Below are 24,762 nucleotides of genomic sequence, written 5' to 3'. Positions count from 1 at the left end.
TGGAGGTTTATTGGTGTGTCTTTAGCGTGTTCTAAAACGTTACCATGCCTACAGCGTGTCTTAGTAAACAGGGCCTTTTACTAAGACCCCCATCCTATTCCTGTGGGTGGTCTTAGGCCCCCTTTTACTAAGGTGCGCTAGAGCGTGCCTTTGTTAAAGGGACCCTTAGTCTTTGTTTAGTCCCATTCAGCATGTTTCATTCCTGAATACGGAATTTGTTAAGAATATCTTAATATAACAAAATTAAAAATTTAAAGAGTAATAGTGTTTTTTTTTAATTAAAGAACAATTTGTTGTTCATCCCTAGATCATGTGAATGTGTGATTGAATAAATATTGATCTAGATAAGGTTTATATTTAATAAAACTTACTATTTTTACTGTTTGAGTTTTTTTGTAAAATAAGGACCATATTGTATACCCAGTGCCCTACTGAAGCATTAACATCTTGTAATGCTTCCTTCTTCAATCTGGTTCTGTGTAAAAAGATTTCTGATTTTTCTGTGTTGTCTCTTTTCTTCCTCCCTCAGCAATTCATGAGTATCATGGACATGCAGAGGGGAAACCAAACCCAAGTCACGGAGTTTATCATCCTGGGGTTCTCGGATTATCCAGACCTTCAGATGCTGCTCTTCATGGTGTTTCTGTGTATCTACCTGGTCACCTTAATGGGGAATCTCACTATTTTGACACTAATGTGCGTTGATTCACGCCTCCACACACCCATGTACTTCTTCCTCAGCAATCTAGGCATCTTGGATGTCTGTTTAACTTCCTGCACTCTCCCAAAAATGCTCTCAATTTACTTAATGGACGACAATAGAATTTCTTTTGTGGGATGCATGACCCAACTCTATCTGCTCATGTCCTTCACCAGTGTTGAATTCTTTTTGCTCACTGCCATGGCTTTTGACCGTTACATGGCCATCTGCAACCCCTTACGCTACTCAGTCATTATGAACAAGAGAGTCTGCAGCCTACTCTGTACCAGTTCCTGGGTTATCGGGTTCTTGGATGTTCTTCCGCACAGTGTGTCCATTTCTTATTCCTCTTTCTGTGGGCACAATATGATTGACCATTTTTTCTGTGATTTCCAGACCATACTGCAACTCTCGTGCAGTGATAACTCTTCTATTAAACTGCTGATGAACACCTTAAATTTGTCTCTGGCCATGGTGTCCCTTGTCCTCATTCTGACGTCCTACAGCTTCATCATTTCTTCCATAGTTAAAATGCAGTCCGTGAAAGGAAGGTACAAGGTCTTCTCCACTTGTTCATCCCACCTCACTGTTGTTAGTTTGTACTCTGTGGCAGCAGTGTTTGTGTATGTGATCCCCGTCTCAGAGAGCGCAAAGTCAGTTCACAAACTCTTAGATACATCATACAGTACTGTGATCCCCATGTTGAACCCCATCATTTACAGTCTAAGGAACAAAGATATTAAAGCTGCCCTGAAGAAGGGGATGGAGGGCAGAACAGGGGGTTAAGAAATTATATCAATACATGTAAGAATGTGATACGTAGCAGTGAATGATTTAAAATTAAGCTGAAGTAAAATTTGTAGCAATAATTAAGAAGAGGAAGCTTTATGAAAAAAAAAAAGAACAGAATTCACTGAGATGAGATTTCCTGATGTTTCATCAATAGAAATCAAACAAAATAAAACATGGAAAAGAAAATAAGATGATACCTTTTTTATTGGACATAACTTAATACATTTCTTGATTAGCTTTCAAAGGTTGCCCTTCTTCGTCAGATCGGAAATAAGTCTGACAGAGTGGAGGGTGGGGGTATGCATGGGGACATCAAAGCATTTCATTGATATTCTAACAGAATGGGTGTTGGGAGGTGAGAGGAGGGTAATTAAAAGAGAAATAAACAGAGAAATACAGCTTTGTGGTTTATAATGGGTTAGAAAACCCAGATCCTTATTAAGTCCTGTTTGTTGTGTGTCAAAATATTCAATCATTCTTATTTCAAAGGTCTTACGTTCCTGTATTGTTTTAAAATTACCTTTCAGTATTCTTACTGTGAAATCACTGGTGCAGTGTTCTGGTCTTGTAAAGTGTTGGCCCACAGGGGTGGGGGCTTGACTGGCACCGGCTATTTTCATCATCAAATGTTTTGATTTCAGAGAAGATCTCAGAGTTTTCAAAACAATTTATTATCTCCATCTTTCCACTGAACACCTCCAGCAATTAAATGATTTGTAGCTCTCTTTAATCTTTATTTTTGATACGTTTGGCTATTAAAATCTGATGTGTGACAAATAGTGATCTGTTTTTTTCCCCATTGTAATGTGTTGTTCATGGATATTGTTGTGGCAGTAGAAGATAGAAGATCAGAAGGGACTGCAGACACGAACAGTTGCATCGTAGATCTACCTCAGTAGAACATCAGGAGACCAACAGCAGTGACTTCAGTCAGGGGAGGGTGTATTGAGTTAACAACATTCAGTAATCAAACCAGTAACAACACAGTTTGTATGTTCAAATCAAAGTACAATCAAACCAGTAGTAGATTGTGAGGCTGTTACGCTGCAGTTCAACCTTCTGCTGATCGATTTAGAGCAACATAATCTTATACTCATTCTGTATAGAATTAAACTTGGTGGGGACAATATTCATAGGGGTTTAACTGGGCAGGAGAGACTCTTAACCCCCGCTGAACCACCCAAACTCTGCTATTTAATGATGTTTAACCAGGATTGCCTCTCAATATCAGCTGTAGCTGGTCATTTTCTCACCTAACCTTCCCACCCACTGGGGCAGAGTGGGGGCAGTGTCACTACATGGTGTCTGTAAAAAACTGCTAAGGGATTTTCCTAATAAAGATTGGACCAAGATATTTTCAAAGCTCAAACAATTGCAAAGTATTTTGACAATATGTAAAAGGTCCAAACTCTTTCCGCCATGAGCTTTATTTTGTCGCAAACATTTAATCATAACTTTATCTTCTTCACTAAGGGTCATTTTGCAAAGCTGTGGTAAAAAGTGGCCTGTGGTACTTTGGGTACGTCTTTTGGATGCGCACTGGACCACTTTTTACCACGACTGTGAAAAAAGCCATTTTTTAATAGGCTAGGAAATGGGTGTGCGCAAAACTTCAAACTAGCGCGTGCCTATTTACAGCCTGAGCCCTTACCTTCAGCCATTGACTTAGTGGTAAGAGCTCATACACTACCCACACTGTAACCATACAGCACACACCAACATGGCCAAGTTGCCAATTACCACCGAGAACACCCCCTCAGTAGAAAATGGAAAAATATTTCCTACCTCAGGATTTGGTGCACCCAACTCAGAATTACCGCCAGGCACAAGCACTACTCCAGCGGTGGTGGCGATTTGTCATGTGCTACCCACTCGTTAGCCCTCCCACGGCTTTGTAAAAGGGCCCCTAAATGGAGCTTTATGGTCACTTCCTGAATGATGTCATTTTGAAAACCCGGATCATCAACTTTTTACAACATCTTGCAGGAAGTCCTGTCAATAATAGTAATAATATGTTTAATAATAGTACATTTGTTTTGAGGTTATTTGGAAAATGTTTAGGGAGCTGTTCTTTCTTTTTAGGACACCATGTACTTAGCTGGTTAGCTTTTCTAACTTTTTCAGGTTTACTAACCAGGTAATGGACTGAATATCTACTTAAATATGAATATGTATCTGATCAGGCTCCCAAACCCTCCTTCCCAAAGACTTCCCCACCTTCCATACCACCTCCACAAGAGATCTTCCTTTATGACTTCCCGTATATGACCTCATCTTCCCCCTGACTCATCCCACCCCTCACAAACAGCCGCTATCCCAGACCCACTCCAACCCCAATAGGCCATTTTTCACAAATTGGCAACAAGATCAACGTGGACTTACTGCATGCCAATCTGGAGCTTCCGCTGACCCAATGAGACTACTGCAGAAAGTTCTAGCCCCAGCGAGCCGTACTTCTGGAACTAGCGGAAATATTAGAAAAATATTTCCTAGTCGCTATCCTGGAGGTAATCGGGCAATACCCCATCCTACCCAGTTACTGCCAGGTAAGAGCTCCACCCCACCCCCCGAATGGCCACACAGTAAGTGAAATCTTATCGCATGGCCATTTCTTTTTTCAGCCTTTTTACCCACTGCAGTAAAAAGGGCCTCAGCATCTGTCAAATACGGCCCCTGCTGCTAGCAGAGGGCCATTTTTAGCACAGCTTGGTAAAAGGACCCCTTAGGTTCCCTGGTTGAAAATGCGCTCAACAGCATCTTGATCTAATGGTGCAGTAATAGCCCAGATAATGCAATGCAGTGGTGCAACCTGTCTATACCATGGGGATTATAGGGTGGAAGCATCCACCCTGCTGGATACATTTCCAGATATACGGGAACCAGATCATCCTTGTAGCTGGACTCTGAATTCCTAACTTGCTAATCACCATGGATGAGGGAAGGGTAGGAGGAGAATTAAAAATGGCAGTGGCCTTAGCACATGGCAAAGACCAACTCTGAGGCTAGCACAGGCCACTTATAGCACTGCTCAGTGAAAGAACCCCTTAATTTGTGCCTGTCCAGAAACACTGAACATGAAACAGAGAAGATGACCATGAACACCTCCTTGTTCCTGCAGGCTAGACATCTCCCTGTGCACAAGAGCTGTACCACAGCCTACCACTAGGGGTCATAGAGACACAATCCCTCCAAAGTCTCACTACCTCCCCCTCCCGATATCTTGCCTTATTCCCTTCGAGTTCTGCACCCCAAATAAAGATTTTTATATGCTGAATTATAGTCACTGGGCATTTAAGAAACAGAGCTCGGGAATTTAATTATTGCATGTAACTACAGAAATATTCTTAATGGGAAGGGATCATGTTTTAAAATTACTGAATTATTTCCACAAGATATTTATTCAATTCTAAATTAGTTTCTCTTGGATTCCAAAAAAAGAGAATAACAGACAAATAAGCTGAGCTGAAAAACTTCATTAGAAATCAGTTGGGAATCCCTGATTATTTCATACTCCCAGCAGCTTTGCCTCTGTTCTTCCAGTCGCAATGCAACACATGGTCCCTGGAGGAAACAGAGCAGATTCTACAGCCAGGACTAGTGACTCTTCAGTGCTGTTTCATTGTCTTCGGATACTGGTCCCAAATGGTTTTGAAAAGACATTTAAGTATCCCTGAGCCTGAGCGCTACAGAAACATTGGTGAAGGAGGAAAGGAGCTGGTCGCTCACATGTAAAAGAAAGCAATGGGATTATGTAAGTGTGTTGCTACTCTTATCAAAGTTTGGTTCAATGTTGTCTCTTTGAAATTTACATCTTTATCATCTTATCAGCGTGTATCTGGAATTCGGAGCATCTTTAAACTCTAGAGTCTGTTTAAGGACTGCCTTAGAGAAAGTCATGTTCAGAATCACAACCTATTCCACATTCACCTACAAGGAAGACATTTTTTAATTCAACATATCCAAAGACTGTTATCCGGAAATCCCTATACCCTTCAGTGATCTTGTCTACAGACCCCTGATGTGGGCTTCACGCTGAGACACCAGTTCTGCGTAAAGTCCTGACGAATAAAGGTTTTATTTATCATATTCCTCGTCCTTCTGTTTTTTCATGGGAGAGCCCTGCTGATCACACCTACTCCTTTCGCTGGTGTCTTCTGACATAGTGGAAAATGGTCCTCTGCTTTTGCTGTGTCTCTTCGATGTTTTTGGAAGTTCATTAATTCTATCTTCTTATTTTTTTAGTGGCCGGTTTACTAAGGGAGTAAACAGGGCCCTTGGGTTTTTCAAAAGTTAAATCATAAAATGAAGCTTTTTGTTAACGAAGGTCAGAAGATCACAAAATAGTTGGAATTACTTATCGCTGGAAGTCACTGGAGAAGAGAGGTTTTGCTGGAATGCTGTGAGCTGGGAATCTACCTTGGGTTATTCTTAGGTACAGAACAGGTAAGAGCAATTTGAAGACCAGGACAGAGAAGCTTCAGATGAGGAATCAGTTGCAAAGTAATGATGACGATAACTTGTCACACAGAACCAAGGCTTATCTCCTTTAATACCAGTACCACTGTGAGTTTAAAACTATTTCATAGTCTATTGATTACTGTCCTGTCCATAATTGTTGAGTTTCTCTGTTGAAACCAACACAGATGAAAATCTTCTGGTGGCCACAAACTAGACTATTCAGATTAATACAACTGTTTGTCCAGACAACGCATGGATTGGATTCTGTCAATACCTCAAACCAAGAAGAAATACAAATAAAACCAATAGAGTTCTTGGCCATGAAAACTAGAGCCACATCATATCTACCTAAGTGCAATATTGTACTTTGTTTATTTACTGCCTTTTTGATAGAATTCACTCAAGCCATTGTACAGTAAGAATAAATCAAACATGAGCAATAGACAATTACAGCAGTCAAAATATTCAAATAACAATACAAACAAGGAAACAATTGGACACCCAGGAGGCCTTGGTATGCGGACCTCCGACAGATGCTGTTGGAGGCTCCCTTTCACAGGGTCCGGTGGCCATGGAGGACGCCTGCCGCTTTGGTCTTATGGCATGGCGATTGAGAGGGCTGTAAGGTTAGGCTGTTGTTTAATTCATTCAGTGATAAAACATTTCCTAAGCCAGGAAGTATGGTCCAACATAAATCTGATTAGTAATTTAGAGAGTCTTTTAGTAGAGGAGTGTGGTAGCCATGTTAGTCCACTCTTAAGGTTACCAATAGAAATCAAACAAAATAAAACATGGAAAAGAAAATAAGATGATACCTTTTTTATTGGACATAACTTAATACATTTCTTGATTAGCTTTCGAAGGTTGCCCTTCTTCGTCAGATCGGAAATAAGCAAATGTGCTACCTGACAGTGTATATAAGTGAAAACATTCAAGCATTACTATGACAGTCTGACAGGGTGGGAGGATGAGAGTGGGTAGGAGGTATGCATGGGGGACATCAAAGCATATCATTGATATTCTAACAGGATGGGTGTGGATAGGTGAGGGGTGGGGTGATGAACAGAGACATACAGCTTTATGGTTTATAATGGGCTAGGAACCCCAGATCCTTGTTAAGTCCTTTCTGTTGGGTGTTAAAATATTCAATCATTCTGGAAAATGTGGGATACAAATGCTACAAAATAAATAAATAAATAAATATTGATCTAGATAAGGTTTATGTTTAATAAAATTTGTTCGTTTAATGTTTTGTTTTCTTTTTTGTGAAATAAGGACCATATCGAATACCCAGTATCTAACTGAAGCGTTAAGATGTTGTAAAGCTCCCTTTCTTCAATCTGGTTCTGTGTAAAAAAAATTCCTGATTTCTCTGTGTTGTCTCTTTTCTTCCTCCCTCAGCAATGTATGAGTATCATGGACATGCAGAAGGGAAACCAAACTCAGGTCACGGAGTTTATCATCCTGGGGTTCTCGGATTATCCAGACCTTCAGATTCTGCTCTTCATGGTGTTTCTGTGTATCTACCTGGTCACCTTAATGGGAAATCTCACTATTTTGACACTAACGTGTATTGATTCACGCCTCCACACACCCATGTACTTCTTCCTCTGCAATCTGGCCATCTTGGATGTCTGTTTCAGTTCCTGCACTATCCCAAAAATGCTCTCAATTTTCCTAATGGATAACAAAAGAATTTCTTTTGTGGGATGCATGACCCAACTCTATCTGCTGATGTCCTTCACCTGTGTCGAATTCTATTTGCTCACTGCCATGGCCTTTGACCGTTACGTGGCCATCTGCAACCCCTTACGCTACTCAGTCATCATGAACAAGAGAGTCTGCGCCCTGCTCTCCGCCAATTCCTGGGTTATCGGGTTCTTGGATGTTCTTCCACACAGTTTGTCCATTTCTTATTCCTCTTTCTGTGGGCACAATATGATTGACCATTTATTCTGTGATTTCCAGACCATGCTGCAACTCTCGTGCAGTGATAACTTTGCTATTAAACTACTGATGAACACCCTAAATTTGATTTCGGCCATGGTCTGCATTGTCCTCATCCTGACGTCCTACAGCTACATCATTTCTTCCATATTGAAAATGCAGTCCGTGAAAGGGAGGTACAAGGTCTTCTCCACCTGTTCATCACACCTGACCGTTGTTAGTATGTACTATGGGTCAGCAATAGTTGTGTATGTGATCCCCATCTCAGAGAGCGCAAAGTCAGTTCACAAACTCTTAAATGCATCATATAGTACTCTGATCCCCATGTTGAACCCCATCATTTACAGTCTAAGGAACAAGGATATTAAAGCTGCCCTGAAGAAGGGAATGGAGGGCAGAACAGGGGGTTAAGAAATTGAATCATAAGTACATAAGTACATAAGTACATAAGTAGTGCCATACTGGGAAAGACCAAAGGTCCATCTAGCCCAGCATCCTGTCACCGACAGTGGCCAATCCAGGTCAAGGGCACCTGGCACGCTCCCCAAACGTAAAAACATTCCAGACAAGTTATACCTAAAAATGCGGAATTTTTCCAAGTCCATTTAATAGCGATCTATGGACTTGTCCTTTAGGAATCTATCTAACCCCTTTTTAAACTCCGTCAAGCTAACCGCCCGTACCACGTTCTCCGGCAACGAATTCCAGAGTCTAATTACACGTTGGGTGAAGAAAAATTTTCTCCGATTCGTTTTAAATTTACCACACTGTAGCTTCAACTCATGCCCTCTAGTCCTAGTATTTTGGATAGCGTGAACAGTCGCTTCACATCCACCCGATCCATTCCACTCATTATTTTATACACTTCTATCATATCTCCCCTCAGCCGTCTCTTCTCCAAGCTGAAAAGCCCTAGCCTTCTCAGCCTCTCTTCATAGGAAAGTCGTCCCATCCCCACTATCATTTTCGTCGCCCTTCGCTGTACCTTTTCCAATTCTGCTATATCTTTTTTGAGATACGGAGACCAGTACTGAACACAATACTCCAGGTGCGGTCGCACCATGGAGCGATACAACGGCATTATAACATCCGCACACCTGGACTCCATACCCTTCCTAATAACACCCAACATTCTATTCGCTTTCCTAGCCGCAGCAGCACACTGAGCAGAAGGTTTCAGCGTATCATCGACGACGACACCCAGATCCCTTTCTTGATCCGTAACTCCTAACGTGGAACCTTGCAAGACGTAGCTATAATTCGGGTTCCTCTTACCCACATGCATCACTTTGCACTTGTCAACATTGAACTTCATCTGCCACTTGCACGCCCATTCTCCCAGTCTCGCAAGGTCCTCCTGTAATCGTTCACATTCCTCCTGCGACTTGACGACCCTGAATAATTTTGTGTCATCGGCGAATTTAATTACCTCACTAGTTATTCCCATCTCTAGGTCATTTATAAATACATTAAAAAGCAACGGACCCAGCACAGACCCCTGCGGGACCCCACTAACTACCCTCCTCCACTGAGAATACTGGCCACGCAATCCTACTCTCTGCTTCCTATCTTTCAACCAGTTCTTAATCCATAATAATACCCTACCTCCGATTCCATGACTCTGCAATTTCTTCAGGAGTCTTTCGTGCGGCACTTTGTCAAACGCCTTCTGAAAATCCAGATATACAATATCAACCGGCTCCCCATTGTCCACATGTTTGCTTACCCCCTCAAAAAAATGCATTAGATTGGTGAGGCAAGACTTCCCTTCACTAAATCCGTGCTGACTTTGTCTCATCAGTCCATGTTTTTGTATATGCTCTGCAATTTTATTCTTAATAATAGCCTCCACCATCTTGCCCGGCACCGACGTCAGACTCAATACATGTTAGAATGTGAATGATTTAAAATTAAGCTGAAGTAGAATTTCTAGCAATAATAAAGAAGAAAAAGCTTTATGAAAAAGAAAAAAAAAGAGAATTGAGTGGAGAATTCCTGATGTTTCATCAAATGTTTTGATTTCAGAGAAGATTTCAGAGTTTTCAAAACAATTATATCATCTCCACCTTTCCACTGAACAACTCCAGCAATAAAATGATCCGTAGCTGTCTGGAAAGTCTTTAATCTTTATTGTTGATTCATTTTGCTATTAAAATTTGATGTGTGACAAATAGTGGTGTGTTTACCTCCTTTTTTCCATTGTAATGTGTTGTTCATGGATAATGTTGTGGCAGTAGAAGATAGGGGATCAGATGGGACAGCAGATATGAACAGTTCTATCATAGATCTACCTCAGTAGAACATCAGGAGACCAACAGCAGTGACTTCAGTCAGGGGAGGGTGTATTGGATTAATAACACTCAAGTAATCAAACCAGTAACAACACAGTTTGTATGTTCAAATCAAAGTACAATCAAACCAGTAGTAAATTATGAGGCTGCCACGCTGTAGGTCAACCTTCTGCGGATCGATTTAGAGCAACATAATCTTATACTCAATCTGCAGAAAATTTAACATGGGGGGTTAACTGGTCAGGTGACGCTGTTACCTGGTTAAACCCTGCTGAACTGAACATCCTCTGATGTTTAATGATGTTTAACCAGGATTGCCTCTCAATATCAGCTGTAACTGGACATTTTCTCACCTAAACTACCCACCGCACCCCACCCCTCCCACTGGGGCAGAGTATTAGGAAAATCCCTAAGCAGTTTTTTTTTCAGACACCCTATAATGGCAGTGCCCATAAAGATTGCAATTTTTTGAGCTTTGAAAATATATTGGTCCAAAGTATTTTGAAATTATGTAAAAGGTCCAAACACTTTCCTCCATGAGCCTTATTTTGTCGCAAACATTTAATTGAAACTTTATCTTCTTCACTGAGGGGTCCTTTTTCAAAGCCATAGTAAAAACTGGCCTGCGGTAGTGTGCTGGGCCACTTTTTACCACGGCTGGGGCCCCTTCATGGAGCTTAATGGTCTGTTCTTGAATGATGTCATTTTGAAAACCCAGATCATCCAGTTTTTCCAGCATCTTGCAGGAACACCTATCAATAATAGTAATAATGTTTTTAATAATAGTACATATGTTTTGAAGCTATTTGGAAATCTTTTAGGGGAGCTGATTTTTCTTCTGGACACCATGACCTTAGCCAGTTAGTAGACAAAGATTACTGCTAACCAGCTAAGTATTTGGATAAAGTCTAGCAAACCTGAAAAAGTTAGAAACGTTTTTTTCTTGGCCAACCAGGTAATGGACTGAATATCAACATAAATATTTGCCTGATCCTGCTCCCAAACCCTCCTTCCCAAGAAATTCCCCCCCCCCCCCCCTTGCTTACCACCTCCACAAGAGATCTTCCCTCATGATTCCCCCTATATGACTTCATCTTTCCCCTGAATCTACCCCACCCCCCAAAACAGCCACAATCCCAGACCCACACCCACTCCAAGCCCAGTAGGCGCTTTTACAAAGTGACAGTAAACCCAACACGGACTTACTGCATTGCCAATCTGGAGCTACCACCGGTCTAACAAGGCCACTGGTGATAGTTCCATCCCCAGCATGCCGTACTTCTGACAGTAACTTCCAGGTTAGCACAGGAGCCCTTACCACCTCCTCAGTGGGTAAGTGCCCCCCCACCTCCAACATGGTCACACGGTAAGTGACATCTTATCACATGACCATTTTTTTTACCCACTGCAGTAAAAAGGGCCTCAGCGTACGTCAAATATGGCCCCCGCCACTAACACAGGGCCATTTTTACCACAGCTTGGTAAAAGGACCCCTTAGGTTCCCTGGTTGAAAATGAGCCCCACAGCATCTTGAGCTTGATGTAAAGGTGCAGCAATAGACCAGATAATGCAATGCAATGGTGAAACCTGTCTATGCCATGAGGATTATACGGTGGAGCATCCACCCTGCTGGACACATTTCCAGATATACGGGAACCAGATCATCCATGTAGCTGGACTCTGAATTCCTAACTTGCTAATCACCATGGATGAGGGAAGGGTAGGAGGGGAATGAAAACTGACAGTGGCCTTAGCACATGGCAAAGACCCACTCTAAGGCTAGCACAGGCCACTTTTAGAACAGCTTAGTAAAAGGACCCCTTAATTTGTGCCTGTCCAGAAACACCGAACATGAAACAGATGATGACCATGAACACCTTTTTTTTTTGTTACATTTGTACCCTGCGCTTTCCCACTCATGGCAGGCTCAATGTGGCTTACATGGGGCAATGGAGGGTTAAGTGACTTGCCCAGAGTCACAAGGAGCTGCCTGTGCCTGAAGTGGGAATCGAACTCAGTTCCTCAGGACCAAAGTCCACCACCCTAACCACTAGGCCACTCCTCCTCCCCCTGTGCACAAGAGCATCCCTTGACTCTGCTCACTGCTGTACCACAGACTTCCACTAGGGGTCATCAGACACAGTCCCTCCAAAGTTCCACTACCTCCCCTTCCCGATATCTTGTATTATTCCCCTCGATTTCTGCTCCCCAAATAAAGACTTTTATATGCTGAATTTTAGCCACTGGGCATCTAAGAAACAGAGCTGATTTCTGGGGAATGTGGTTATTGCTATTAACTACAGAAACATTCTTTCAGAAGGAACTAATGGGAAGGGACCCTGCATTAAAATTACTGAGGTGCCCTTTTAAAGGGGAAAGGGAAATGGGACTTGATATAGCACCTTTCTGTGGTTTTTGTAACTACATTCAAAGCCGTTTACATAGTATATACAGGTACTTATTTTGTACCAGGGGCAATGGAGGGTTAAGTGATTTGCCCAGAGACACAAGGAGCTGAGGTGGGAATCAAACCTAGTTCCCGAAGATCAAAGTCCGCTGCACTAGCCACTAGGCTACTCCTCCACTTCTCTACTCCTCCCCAAAGGTGTGGGAGGGTTAACGCACAGGTAGCGCATGCCTAATCAGCACTACAGCCGGGGTAGCACGTTCGCCCGACAGTAATTCCAATTTTGGCACACTCAATCCCACAGTAGAAAATAATTTTCTACTTTCTACTGCGGGAGGCGTTACCGGCAGTAACCAGCAAGGCCTCCACTTTGGCGCATGCTGCATGGTTACCGCATGGGTAGCACGTGAGCCCCTCACCACTAGGTCAATGGGTGGCGGTAAGGACTCAGACGGTAAATAGGCGCACGCTAGTTTTAATTTTAGCGCAGGCCCATTAAAAAATTAGCCTTTTTCCCAGTCATGGTAAATAATGGCCCAGCATGCACCTGAAAGACACAACCCACACTACCTCAGGCCACTTTTTACCTCGATTCTCTAAAAGGACCCCTGAATTATTCTCACACTACCTCAGGCCACTTTTTACCTCAGCTTTCTAAAAGGACCCCTGAATTATTCCCACACTACCTCAGGCCACTTTTTATCTCGGCTTTCTAAAAGGACCCAAGAATTGTTCCCACACTACCTCAGGCCACTTTTTACCTCGGCTTTCTAAAAGAACCCTTAAATTATTCCCACACTACCTCAGGCCACTTTTTACCTCGGTTCTCTAAAAGACCCCTGAATTATTCCCACATCATATTTATCCAGTTCTAAATTACTTTTCTTTAGTTTCTAAAAAAATAAAATAAAATTAGACAAAAGAATAAGACAGAAAAGCTGAGATGAAAAACTCCATTAAAAGTTAGCAAGGAATCCCTGACTATTTCATACTCCTTGTGACTTTGCCTATGTTCTTCCAGTTGCAATGCATGGTCCCTGGAGGAAACAGAGCAGATTCTACAGCCAGGGCGAGTGATTCTTCAGTGTTCTTTCATCAGCTTCAGAAACGGGTCCCAAAAGGGTCTGAAAACTCATTTAAGTATCCCTGAGCCCGAGCTCTACAGGAACATTGGTGAAGGAGGAAAGGAGCTGGTCGTTGACACGTAAAAGGAAGCAATGCCATTATGTAAGTGTATTGCAACTTTTATCAAAGTTTGGTTCAATGTTGTCTCTTTGAAAATTACATCAAAAATGAACAATGTTTGGCCAAGTAATTTCAAAATCAATCTCATGCTTTTACGTTATGGAATACTGAAATTAGTCATTTTTCCAGAGAATGAAATGGTCAATGTTTTTGGATGTTTATTGGTGTGTCTTTAACGTGTTCTAAAATGTTACCATGCCTACAGCGTGTCTTAGTAAACAGGACCCTTAGAGGGTCTTTTACTAAGACCCCCATCCTATTCCTGTGGGTGGTCTTAGGCCCCCTTTTACTAAGGTGCGCTAGCGTTTTTAGCGCAACCTAAACAAAAGCACACGCTAAAAGCTAGATATGCCCATATGTTCTATGGACATGTCTATTTTTTATCACACACTAATAATTAGCGTGCCTTTGTTAAATGGACCCTTAGTCTTTGTTTAGTCCCATTCAGCATGAATTTGTTAAGAATATCTTAATATAACAAAATTTAAAATGTAAAGAGTAAAAGGGTTTTTTTTTAAATTAAAGATCAATTTGTTGTTCATCCCTAGATCATGTGAAGGTGTGATTGAATAAATATTGATCTAGATAAAGTTTATATTTAATAAAACTTACTATTTTTACTGTTTGAGTTTTTTTGTAAAGTAAGGACCATATTGTATACCCAGTGCCCTACTGAAGCATTAACATCTTGTAATGCTTCCTTCTTCAATCTGGTTCTGTGTAAAAAGATTTCTGATTTTTCTGTGTTGTCTCTTTTCTTCCTCCCTCAGCAATTCATGAGTATCACGGACATGCAGAGGGGAAACCAAACCCAGGTCACGGAGTTTATCATCCTGGGGTTCTCGGATTATCCAAACCTTCAGGTACTGCTCTTCGTGGTGTTTCTGTGCATCTACCTGGTCACCTTAATGGGAAATCTCACTATTTTGACACTAATATGCATTGATTCACGCCTCCACACACCCATGTACTTCTTCCTCAGCAATCTAGGCTTCTTGGATGTCTGCTTAACTTCCTGCACTCTCCCAAAAATGCTCTCAATTTACTTAATGGACGACAATAGAATTTCTTTTGTGGGATGCATGACCCAACTCTATCTGCTCATGTCCTTCACCAGTGTGGAATTCTATTTGCTCACTGCAATGGCCTATGACCGTTATGTGGCCATCTGCAACCCCTTACGCTACTCAGTCATCATGAACAAGAGACTCTGTGCCCTGCTGTCTCTCATTTCTTGGGTTATCGGATTTTTGGATCCTCTTACACAAAGTTTGTCCATTTCTTATTCCTCTTTCTGTGGGCACAATATGATTGACCATTTTTTCTGTGATTTCCAGACCATAATGCAACTCTCGTGCAGTGATACCTCTTCTATTAAACTGCTGACGAACACCCTAAATTTGTCTCTGGCCATGGTGTCCCTTGTCCTCATTCTGACGTCCTACAGCTACATCATTTCTTCCATATTGAAAATGCAGTCAGTGAAGGGGAGGTACAAGGTCTTCTCCACCTGTTCATCACACCTGACCGTTGTTACTATGTACTATGGGTCAGCAATATTTGTGTATTTGACCCCCATCTCAGAGAGCACAAGGTCAGTTCACAAACTCTTAGATACATCATACAGTACTGTGATCCCTATGATGAATCCCATCATTTACAGTCTAAGGAACAAGGATATTAAAGCTGCCCTGAAGAAGGGAATGGAGGGCAGAACAGGGGGTTAAGAAATTGGGTCAAAACATGTTAGAATGTGAATGATATAAAATTAAGTTGAAGTAGAATTTCTAGCAATAATTAAGAAGAGGAAGCTTTATGAAAAAGAAACAAACAAAGAGAATTAAGTGAGTTGAGAATTCCTGATGTTTCATCAAATGTTTTGATTTCAGAGAAGATTTCAGAGATTTGAAAACAATTATATCATCTCCACCTTTCCACTGAACACCTCCAGCAATAAAATGATCCGTAGCTGTCTGGAAAGTCTTTAATCTTTATTGTTGATTTATTAATTTATTACATTTGTACCCCGCTCCTTCCCACATACAGTAGGTTCAGTGCGGCTTACATAGTAAAAGAAAGCAACTTACACGGTAGAGAATAAAGCAAAACAAGAAAATGTAGGAAGAGTATTATAAACTGTGATGATCATAACTACTTCCATTGTGCAAAGCTTTACAAAGGACATGTGAAAAGAATATTATGACCTGAGGAAAAAAAGAAACAGTGGCAACAGGGCCCAGGAATAAATGAATACCGTTCGGGCAAAGCAATTCCCAGTATAAAGCATTTTCCCCAGCTTTGTCACATGTGGTGTACTTAACTTTTTTTAAACTTGTATGATCTTGGGTGAACACTGCTACTGTAAAATAAAGCCTTTAAAAGGGATAAAAAGTTTGGTTATCTGTAACTTTATCTCCCCAGTTATGCTGTAACCACCAGCTGTTTTTTTTTTAATAGATGCTGTATATTTGCAGGGAGGTTGATTCATTTTGCTATTAAAATTTGATGTGTGACAAATAGTGGTCTGTTTTGTTGTTCATGGATAATGTTGTGGCAGTAGAAGATAGAAGATCAGAAGGGACTGCAGACATGAACAGTTGCATCGTAGATCTACCTCAGTAGAACATCAGGAGACCAACAGCAGTGACTTCAATCAGGGAAGGGTGTATTGGGTTAACAACATTCAGTAATCAAACCAGTAACAACAAAGTTTGTATGTTCAAATCAAAGTACAACCAAGCCAGTAGTAAATTATGAGGCTGTTACGCTGCAGGTCAGCCTTCTGCTGATCGATTTAGAGCAACATAATCTTATACTCAATCTGCAGAAAATTAAATTTGGTGGGGACAATATTCATAGGGGTTAAACTGGGCAGGAGAGGCTCTTAACTGTTTAGCCCCCGCTGAACTGCCAAAACTCTGATATTTAATGATGCTTAACCAGGATTGCCTCTCAATTTCGGCTGTAGCTGGTCATTTTCTCACCTAACCTACCCACCCACTGGGGCAGAGTGGGGGCAGTGTCACTACATGGTGTCTGGAAAAACTGCTAAGGGATTTTCCTAACAAAGGTTGGACTAATATATTTTCAAAGCTCAAACAATTGAAAAGTATTTTGAAACTATGTAAAAGGTCCAAACTCTTTCCACCATGAGCTTTATTTTGTCGCAAACATTTAATCGTAACTTTATCTTCTTCACTAAGGGTCATTTTCCAAAGCTGTGGTAAAAGTGGCCTACGGTACTTTGGGTACGTCTTTTGGACGGACGCGCACTGGGCCACTTTTTACCAGCACTGTGAAAAAAGCCATTTTTTAATAGGCTGGGAAATGGGTGTGCGCAAAAATTCAAACTAGCGTGTGCCTATTTACGGCCTGAGCCCTTCCCCTCAGCCATTGACTTAGTGATAAGAGCTCATACGCTACCCACACAGTAACCATACAGCACACGCCGACGTGGTCACGTTGCCAATTACCACCAAGAACACCCCCGTAGTTGAAAATGGAAAAATATTTTCTACCGCAGGATTTGGTGCACCAAACTCAGAATTACCGCCAGGCACAAGCACTACCCCAGCAGTGGTGGCGATTTGGCATGTACCACCCGCTCGTTAGCCCTCCGGTGGCTTTATAAAAGGGACCCTAAATGGAGTTTAATGGTCACTTCCCGAATGATCTCAGTTTGAAAACCCGGATCATCCAGTTTTTACAACATCTTGCAGGAAGTGCTGTCAATAATAGTAATAATATTTTTAATAATAGTACATATGTTTTGAGGTTATTTGGAAAATGTTTAGGGAGCTGTTTTTTCTTTTTAGGACACCATGTACTTAGCTGGTTAGCTTTTCTAACTTTTTCAGGTTTACTAACCAGGTAATGGACTGAATATCAACATAAATATTTGATTGAAGGGGGGCAGACTTAAGAAAAATGTCAGGAAGTATTTTTTCACAGAGGGGGTGGTGGATGCTTGGAATGCCCTCTCGCGGGAGGTGGTGGAGAGGAAAATGGTAACGGAATTCAAACATGCGTGGGATAAACATAAAGGAATCCTGTTCAGAAGGAAGGGATCCTCAGGAGCTTAGCCTTGAATGGGTGGCAGAGACGGTTGGGAGGCGGGGCTAGTGCTGGGCAGACTTATACGGTCTGTGCCAGAGCCGGTGGTGGGAGGCGGGGCTGGTGGCTGGGAGGCGGGGGATAGTACTGGGCGGAATTATATGGTCTGTACCCTGAAAAAGACAGGTACAAATCAAGGTAGGGTATACACAAAGAACTAGCACATATGAGTTTGTCTTGTTGGGCAGACTGGATGGACTGTGCAGGTCTTTTTCTGCCGTCATCTACTATGTTACTATGCCTGATCCTGCTCCCAAACCCTTCTTCCCAAGAACTCCCCCCCCCCTTGCTTACCACCTCCACAAGAGATCTTCCCTCATGACTCCCCCTATATTATTATTAACGTTTGTATAGCACTACCAGACGCACGCAGCGCTGAACACATGACATAGAGAGAGACAGTCCCTGCTCAACAGAGCTTACAATATAAAAATACAGTCAGACAAGACAATTAAGGGCGAGGGAAGTACTGGGTGAGAAGGAACAAGGAGAGACAATCGAGTAGTAGCTAGGAGCTAAACGCAGTGGTGAAAAGGTGGGTTTTCAGCATAGATTTGAAAACAGGTAGAGATGGAGCTAGACGTACAGGCTCAGGAAGTCTATTCCAGGCATAAGGTGCCGCGAGAGAACAGGAACAAAGTCTGGAGTTAGCTGTGCAGGAGAAGGGGGCGACAAGAGAGATTTGTCCAGTGAGCGGAGTTCACGGGGAGGAATGTAGGGAGAGATGAGAGTGGAGAGGTAATGGGGGGCTGCAGAGTGGATGCATTTAAAGGTCAGTACGAGAAGTTTAAACTGAATGCGGAAGCAGACAGGAAGCCAGTGAAGTGACTTGAGGAGTGGGCTAGTGTGGGTATAACGATTTTGGTGGAAAATGAGTCGAGCTGCAGAATTTTGGACACACTAGAGAGGAGAGACATGGCTGAGAGGAAGACCAGTGAGAAGTAAATTGCAATAATCCAAACGAGAGGTGACAAGGGTTTGAACAAGGGTTCTGGTAGTGTATTCAGAAAGGAAGGGGCGGATTTTGCTAATGTTGTAGAAACAACAGGTTTTGGCAATCTGTTGAATATGGCCAGAGAAGGAGAGAGAGGAATCAAAGATGCCTCCAAGGTTACGAGCCGAGGAAACAGGGAGGATGTGAGAGCCATTAACAGAGATAGAGAATGGGGAAAGAGGGGAGGTGGATTTAGGGGGAAAGACGAGGAGTTCAGTTTTAGTCATGTTTAGCTTCAGGTGGCGTTGGGACATCCAAGCAGCAATGTCAGACAAGCAGGATGAAATTGTGTCCTGGATTACGGTTGAGATTTCAGGGGTGGAGATGTAGATTTCAGAGTCATCTGCATAGAGATGATATTGAAATTAGGGTACCAAGGGAAGAGGTATAGATGGAGAAAGAGCCACTCCCACTATCCCAGTAGACCCTTTTTACAAAGTGGCAATAAACCCAACGCGGACTTACTGCATTGCCAATCTGGAGCTACCACCGGTCTCACAAGGCCACTGGCGATAGTTCCATCCCAGCATGCCGTACTTCTGGCAGTAACTTCCAGGTTAGCACAGGAGCCCTTACCACCTCCTCAGTGGGTAAGTGCCCCCCACCCCCAACATGGTCACACGGTAAGTGACATCTTATCGCATGGCCATTTCTTTTTTCATCCTTTTTACCCTCTGCAGTAAAAAGGGCCTGAGCGTACGTCAAATATGGCCCCCGCCCCTAGCACAGAGCCATTTTTACCACAGCTTGGTAAAAAGACCCCTTAGGTTCCCTGGTTGAAAATGAGCCCAACAGCATCTTGAGCTTGATCTAAAGGTGCAGCAGTAGACCAGATAATGCAATGCAGTGGTGCAACCTGATTATGCCTTGGGGATTATTGGGTGGAAGCATCCACTCTGCTGGACACATTTCCAAATATACGGGAGCCAGATCATCTGTGTAGTTGAATTCCTAACTTACTAATCAGCAGGGATGAGGGAATGGTAGGAGGGGAATTAAAACTGACAGTGGCCTTAGCACATGGCAAAGACCCACTCTAAGGCTAGCACAGGCCACTTTTAGAACAGCTTAGTCAAAGGACCCCTTAATTTGTGCCTGTCCAGAAACACCGAACATGAAACAGATGATGACCATTAACACCTCCTTGTTCCTGCAGGCTAGACCTCTCCCTGTGCACAAGAGCACCCCTTGGCTCTGCTCACTGCTGTACCACAGTCTTCCACTAGGGGTCATCAGACACAATCCCTCCAAAGTTTCACTACCTCCCCCTCCCGATATCTTGCATTATCCCCCTCGATTTCTGCTCCCCAAATAAAGACTTTTATATACTGAATTTTAGCCACTGGGCATTTAAGAAACAGAGCTGATTTCTGGGGAATGTGATTATTGCAATTAACTACAGAAACATTCTTACACAAGGAAATAATGGGAAGGGACCGTTTTACAAGGGAAATAGATTGGGACTTGATATACCATCTTTCTCTGGTTTTTGCAACTACATTCAAAGCAGTTTACATAGTATATACAGGTACTTATTTTGTACCAGGGGCAATGGAGGGTTAAGTGATTTGCCCAGAGACACAAGGAGCTGCAATGGGATTCAAACCTAGTTCCCGAAGATCAAAGTCCGCTGCACTAGCCACTAGCTTACTCCTCCACTTCTCTACTCCTCCCCAAAGGTGTGGGAGGGTTAACGCACAGGTAGCGCATGCCTAATCAGCACTACAGCCGGGGTAGCACGTTCGCCCGACAGTACTTCCAATTTTGGCACACTCAATCCCACAGTAGAAAATAATTTTCTACTGTCTACTGCGGAAGGCGTTCCCGGCAATGCCTCTACTTTGGCGCATGCTGCATGGTTACCGCATGGGTAGCACGTGAGCCCCTCACCACTAGGTCAATGGATGGCGGTAAGGACTCAGACGGTAAATAGGCGCACGCTAGTTTTAATTTTAGCGCAGGCCCATTAAAAAATTAGCCTTTTTCCCAGTCATGGTAAATAATGGCCCAGCATGCATCTGAAAGACACGACCCACACTACCTCAGGCCACTTTTTACCTAGATTCTCTAAAAGGACCCCTGAATTATTCTCACACTACCTCAGGCCACTTTTTACCTCAGCTTTCTAAAAGGACCCCTAAATTATTCCCACACTACCTCAGGCCACTTTTTACCTCGGCTTTCTAAAAGGACCCAAGAATTATTCCCACATCATATTTATCCTGTTCTATATTACTTTTCTTTAGTTTCCAAAAAAATAAAATAAAATTAGACAAAAGAATAAGACAGAAAAGCTGAGATGAAAAACTCCATTAAAAGTTAGCAAGGAATCCCTGACTATTTCATACTCCCTGTGACTTTGCCTATGTTCTTCCAGTTGCAAAGCAACACAACAGTCCCTGAAGGAAACAGAGCAGATTCTACAGCCAGGGCTAGTGACTCTTCAGTGCTGTTTCATTGTCTTCAGAAACGGGTCCCAAAAGGGTCTGAAAACTCATTTAAGTATCCCTGAGCCCGAGCTCTACAGGAACATTGGTGAAGGAGGACAGAAGCTGGTCGTTGACATGTAAAAGGAAGCAATGCCATTATGTAAGTGTTTTGCAACTTTTATCAACAAAAATGAACAATGTTTGGCCAAGTAATTTCAAAACCAATCTCATGCTTTTACGTTATGGAATACTGAAATTAGTCATTTTTCCAGAGAATGAAATGGTCAATGTTTTTGGATGTTTATTGGTGTGTCTTTAGCGTGTTCTAAAATGTTACCATGCCTACAGCGTGTCTTAGTAAACAGGACCCTTAGAGGGTCTTTTACTAAGACCCTCATCCTATTCCTGTGGGTGGTCTTAGGCCCCCTTTTACTAAGGTGCGCTAGCGTTTTTAGCGCAACCTAAACAAAAGCACACGCTAAAAGCTAGACATGCCCATATGTTCTATGGACGTGTCTATTTTTTATCACACACTAATAATTAGCATGCTTTTATTAAAGGGACCCTTAGTCTTTGTTTAGTCCCATTCAGCATGTTTCATTTCTGAATACGGAATTTGTTAAGAATATCTTAATATAACAAAATGTAAAGAGTAAAAGGGTTTTTTTTTAAATTAAAGATCAATTTGTTGTTCATCCCTAGATCATCTGAAGGTGTGATTGAATAAATATTGATCTAGATAAGGTTTATATTTAATAAAACTTACTATTTTTACTGTTTGAGTTTTTTTGTAAAATAAGGACCATATTGTATACCCAGTGCCCTACTGAAGCATTGACATCTTGTAATGCTTCCTTCTTCAATCTGGTTCTGTGTAAAAAGATTTCTGATTTTTCTGTGTTGTCTCTTTTCTTCCTCCCTCAGCAATTCATGAGTATCACGGACATGCAGAGGGGAAACCAAACCCAGGTCACGGAGTTTATCATCCTGGGGTTCTCGGATTATCCAAACCTTCAGGTACTGCTCTTCGTGGTGTTTCTGTGCATCTACCTGGTCACCTTAATGGGAAATCTCACTATTTTGACACTAATATGCGTTGATTCACGCCTCCACACACCCATGTACTTCTTCCTCAGAAATCTAGGCTTCTTGGATGTCTGCTTAACTTCCTGCACTCTCCCAAAAATGCTCTCAATTTACTTAATGGACGACAATAGAATTTCTTTTGTGGGATGCATGACCCAACTCTATCTGCTCATGTCCTTCACTGGGGTGGAATTCTTTCTGCTCACTGCCATGGCCTATGACCGTTACGTGGCCATCTGCAACCCCTTACGCTACTCAGTCATCATGAACAAGAGACTCTGTGCCCTGCTGTCTCTCATTTCTTGGGTTATCGGATTTTTGGATCCTCTTACACAAAGTTTGTCCATTTCTTATTCCTCTTTCTGTGGGCACAATATGATTGACCATTTTTTCTGTGATTTCCAGACCATAATGCAACTCTCGTGCAGTGATACCTCTTCTATTAAACTGCTGACGAACACCCTAAATTTGTCTCTGGCCATTGTGTCCCTTGTCCTCATTCTGACGTCCTACAGCTACATCATTTCTTCCATATTGAAAATGCAGTCCGTGAAGGGGAGGTACAAGGTCTTCTCCACCTGTTCATCACACCTGACCGTTGTTACTATATACTATGGGTCAGTAATATTTGTGTATTTGATCCCCATCTCAGAGAGCACAAGGTCAGTTCACAAACTCTTAGATACATCATACAGTACTGTGATCCCTATGATGAATCCCATCATTTACAGTCTAAGGAACAAGGATATTAAAGCTGCCCTGAAGAAGGGAATGGAGGGCAGAACAGGGAGTTAAGAAATTGGGTCAATACATGTTAGAATGTGAATGATATAAAATTAAGCTGAAGTAGAATTTCTAGCAATAATTAAGAAGAGGAAGCTTTATGAAAAAGAAACAAAAAAAGAGAATTGAGTTGAGAATTCCTCATGTTTCATCAAATGTTTTGATTTCAGAGAAGATTCCAGAGTTTTCAAAACAATTATATCATCTCCACCTTTCCACTGAACACCTCCAGCAATAAAATAATCCGTAGCTGTCTGGAAAGTCTTGAATCTTTATTGTTGATTTATTAATTTATTACATTTGTACCCCGCTCTTTCCCACATAAAGTAGGTTCAGTGCGGCTTACATAGTAAAAGAAAGCAACTTACACGGTAGAGAATAAAGCAAAACAAGGAAATGTAGGAAGAGTATTATAAACTGTGATGATCATAACTACTTCCATTGTGCAAAGCTTTACAAAGGACATGTGAAAAGAATATTATGAACTGAGGAAAAAAAAGAAACAGTGGCAACAGGGCCCAGGAATAAATGAATACTGTTCGGGCAAAGCAATTCCCAGTATAAAGCATTTTCCCCAGCTTTGTCACATGTGGTGTACTTAACTTTTTTTAAACTTGTATGATCTTGGGTGAACACTGCTACTGTAAAATAAAGTCTTTAAAAGGGATAAAAAGTTTGGTTATCTGTAACTTTATCTCCCTAGTTATGCTGTAACCACCAGCTGTTTTTTTAATAGATGCTGTATATTTGCAGGGAGGTTGATTCATTTTGCTATTAAAATTTGATGTGTGACAAATAGTGGTCTGTTTACCGCCTTTTTTCCATTATAATGTGTTGTTCATGGATAATGTTGTGGCAGTAGAAGATAGGGGATCAGAAGGGACTGCAGACATGAACAGTTGCATCGTAGATCTACCTCAGTAGAACATCAGGAGACCAACAGCAGTGACTTCAGTCAGGGGAGGGTGTATTGGGTTAACAACATTCAGTAATCAAACCAGTAACAACACAGTTTGTATGTTCAAATCAAAGTACAATCAAACCAGTAGTAAATTATGAGGCTGTTACGCTGCAGGTCAGCCTTCTGCTGATCGATTTAGAGCAACATAATCTTATACTCAATCTGCATAGAATTAAATTTGGTAGAGAGAATATTCATAGGGGTTTAACTGGGCAGGAGAGGCTCTTAACTGGTTAAACCCTGCTGAACCGGCCAAACTCTGTGATGTTTAACCAGGATTGCCTCTCTCAATATCAGCTGTAGCTGGTCATTTTCTCACCTAACCTTCCCACCCACTGAGGCAGAGTGGGGGCAGTGCCACTTCATGGTGTCTGGAAAAAACTGCTAAGGGATTTTCCTAACAAAGGTTGGACTAATATATTTTCAAAGCTCAAACAATTGAAAAGTATTTTGAAACTATGTAAAAGGTCTAAACTCTTTCCACCATGAGCCTTATTTTGTCGCAAACATTTAATCGTAACTTTATCTTCTTCGCTAAGGGTCATTTTCCAAAGCT

The 24,762-nt window shown here is 41.9% G+C and overlaps 4 protein-coding genes across 4 annotated transcripts; all 4 read left to right on the top strand.

Moving 5' to 3' along the window:
- Window positions 1-544: 544 nt before the first annotated feature.
- Window positions 545-1,486, top strand: LOC115457379 (olfactory receptor 497-like). The gene has a single exon (XM_030186798.1). The coding sequence runs from the start codon at window positions 545-547 to the stop codon at window positions 1,484-1,486; it is 942 nt and encodes a 313-aa protein (XP_030042658.1).
- A 5,880-nt stretch (window positions 1,487-7,366) lies between these two features.
- LOC115457378 (olfactory receptor 13D1-like) lies at window positions 7,367-8,308 on the top strand. The gene has a single exon (XM_030186797.1). It carries the CDS (start codon window positions 7,367-7,369, stop codon window positions 8,306-8,308), a length of 942 nt encoding a protein of 313 aa, XP_030042657.1.
- A 6,323-nt stretch (window positions 8,309-14,631) lies between these two features.
- On the top strand, window positions 14,632-15,567 carry LOC115457377 (olfactory receptor 5A2-like). Its single transcript, XM_030186796.1, has one exon. The coding sequence runs from the start codon at window positions 14,632-14,634 to the stop codon at window positions 15,565-15,567; it is 936 nt and encodes a 311-aa protein (XP_030042656.1).
- A 6,754-nt stretch (window positions 15,568-22,321) lies between these two features.
- On the top strand, window positions 22,322-23,257 carry LOC115457376 (olfactory receptor 5A2-like). Its single transcript, XM_030186795.1, has one exon. It carries the CDS (start codon window positions 22,322-22,324, stop codon window positions 23,255-23,257), a length of 936 nt encoding a protein of 311 aa, XP_030042655.1.
- Window positions 23,258-24,762: the final 1,505 nt, after the last annotated feature.

The sequence above is a fragment of the Microcaecilia unicolor genome, chromosome 14 (assembly GCF_901765095.1).
Source record: "Microcaecilia unicolor chromosome 14, aMicUni1.1, whole genome shotgun sequence".
NCBI classification, from domain to species: Eukaryota; Metazoa; Chordata; class Amphibia; order Gymnophiona; family Siphonopidae; genus Microcaecilia; species Microcaecilia unicolor.
The sequence above is the reverse complement of the archived record's forward strand: the minus strand, read 5'-3'. Positions and strand labels throughout refer to the sequence as shown.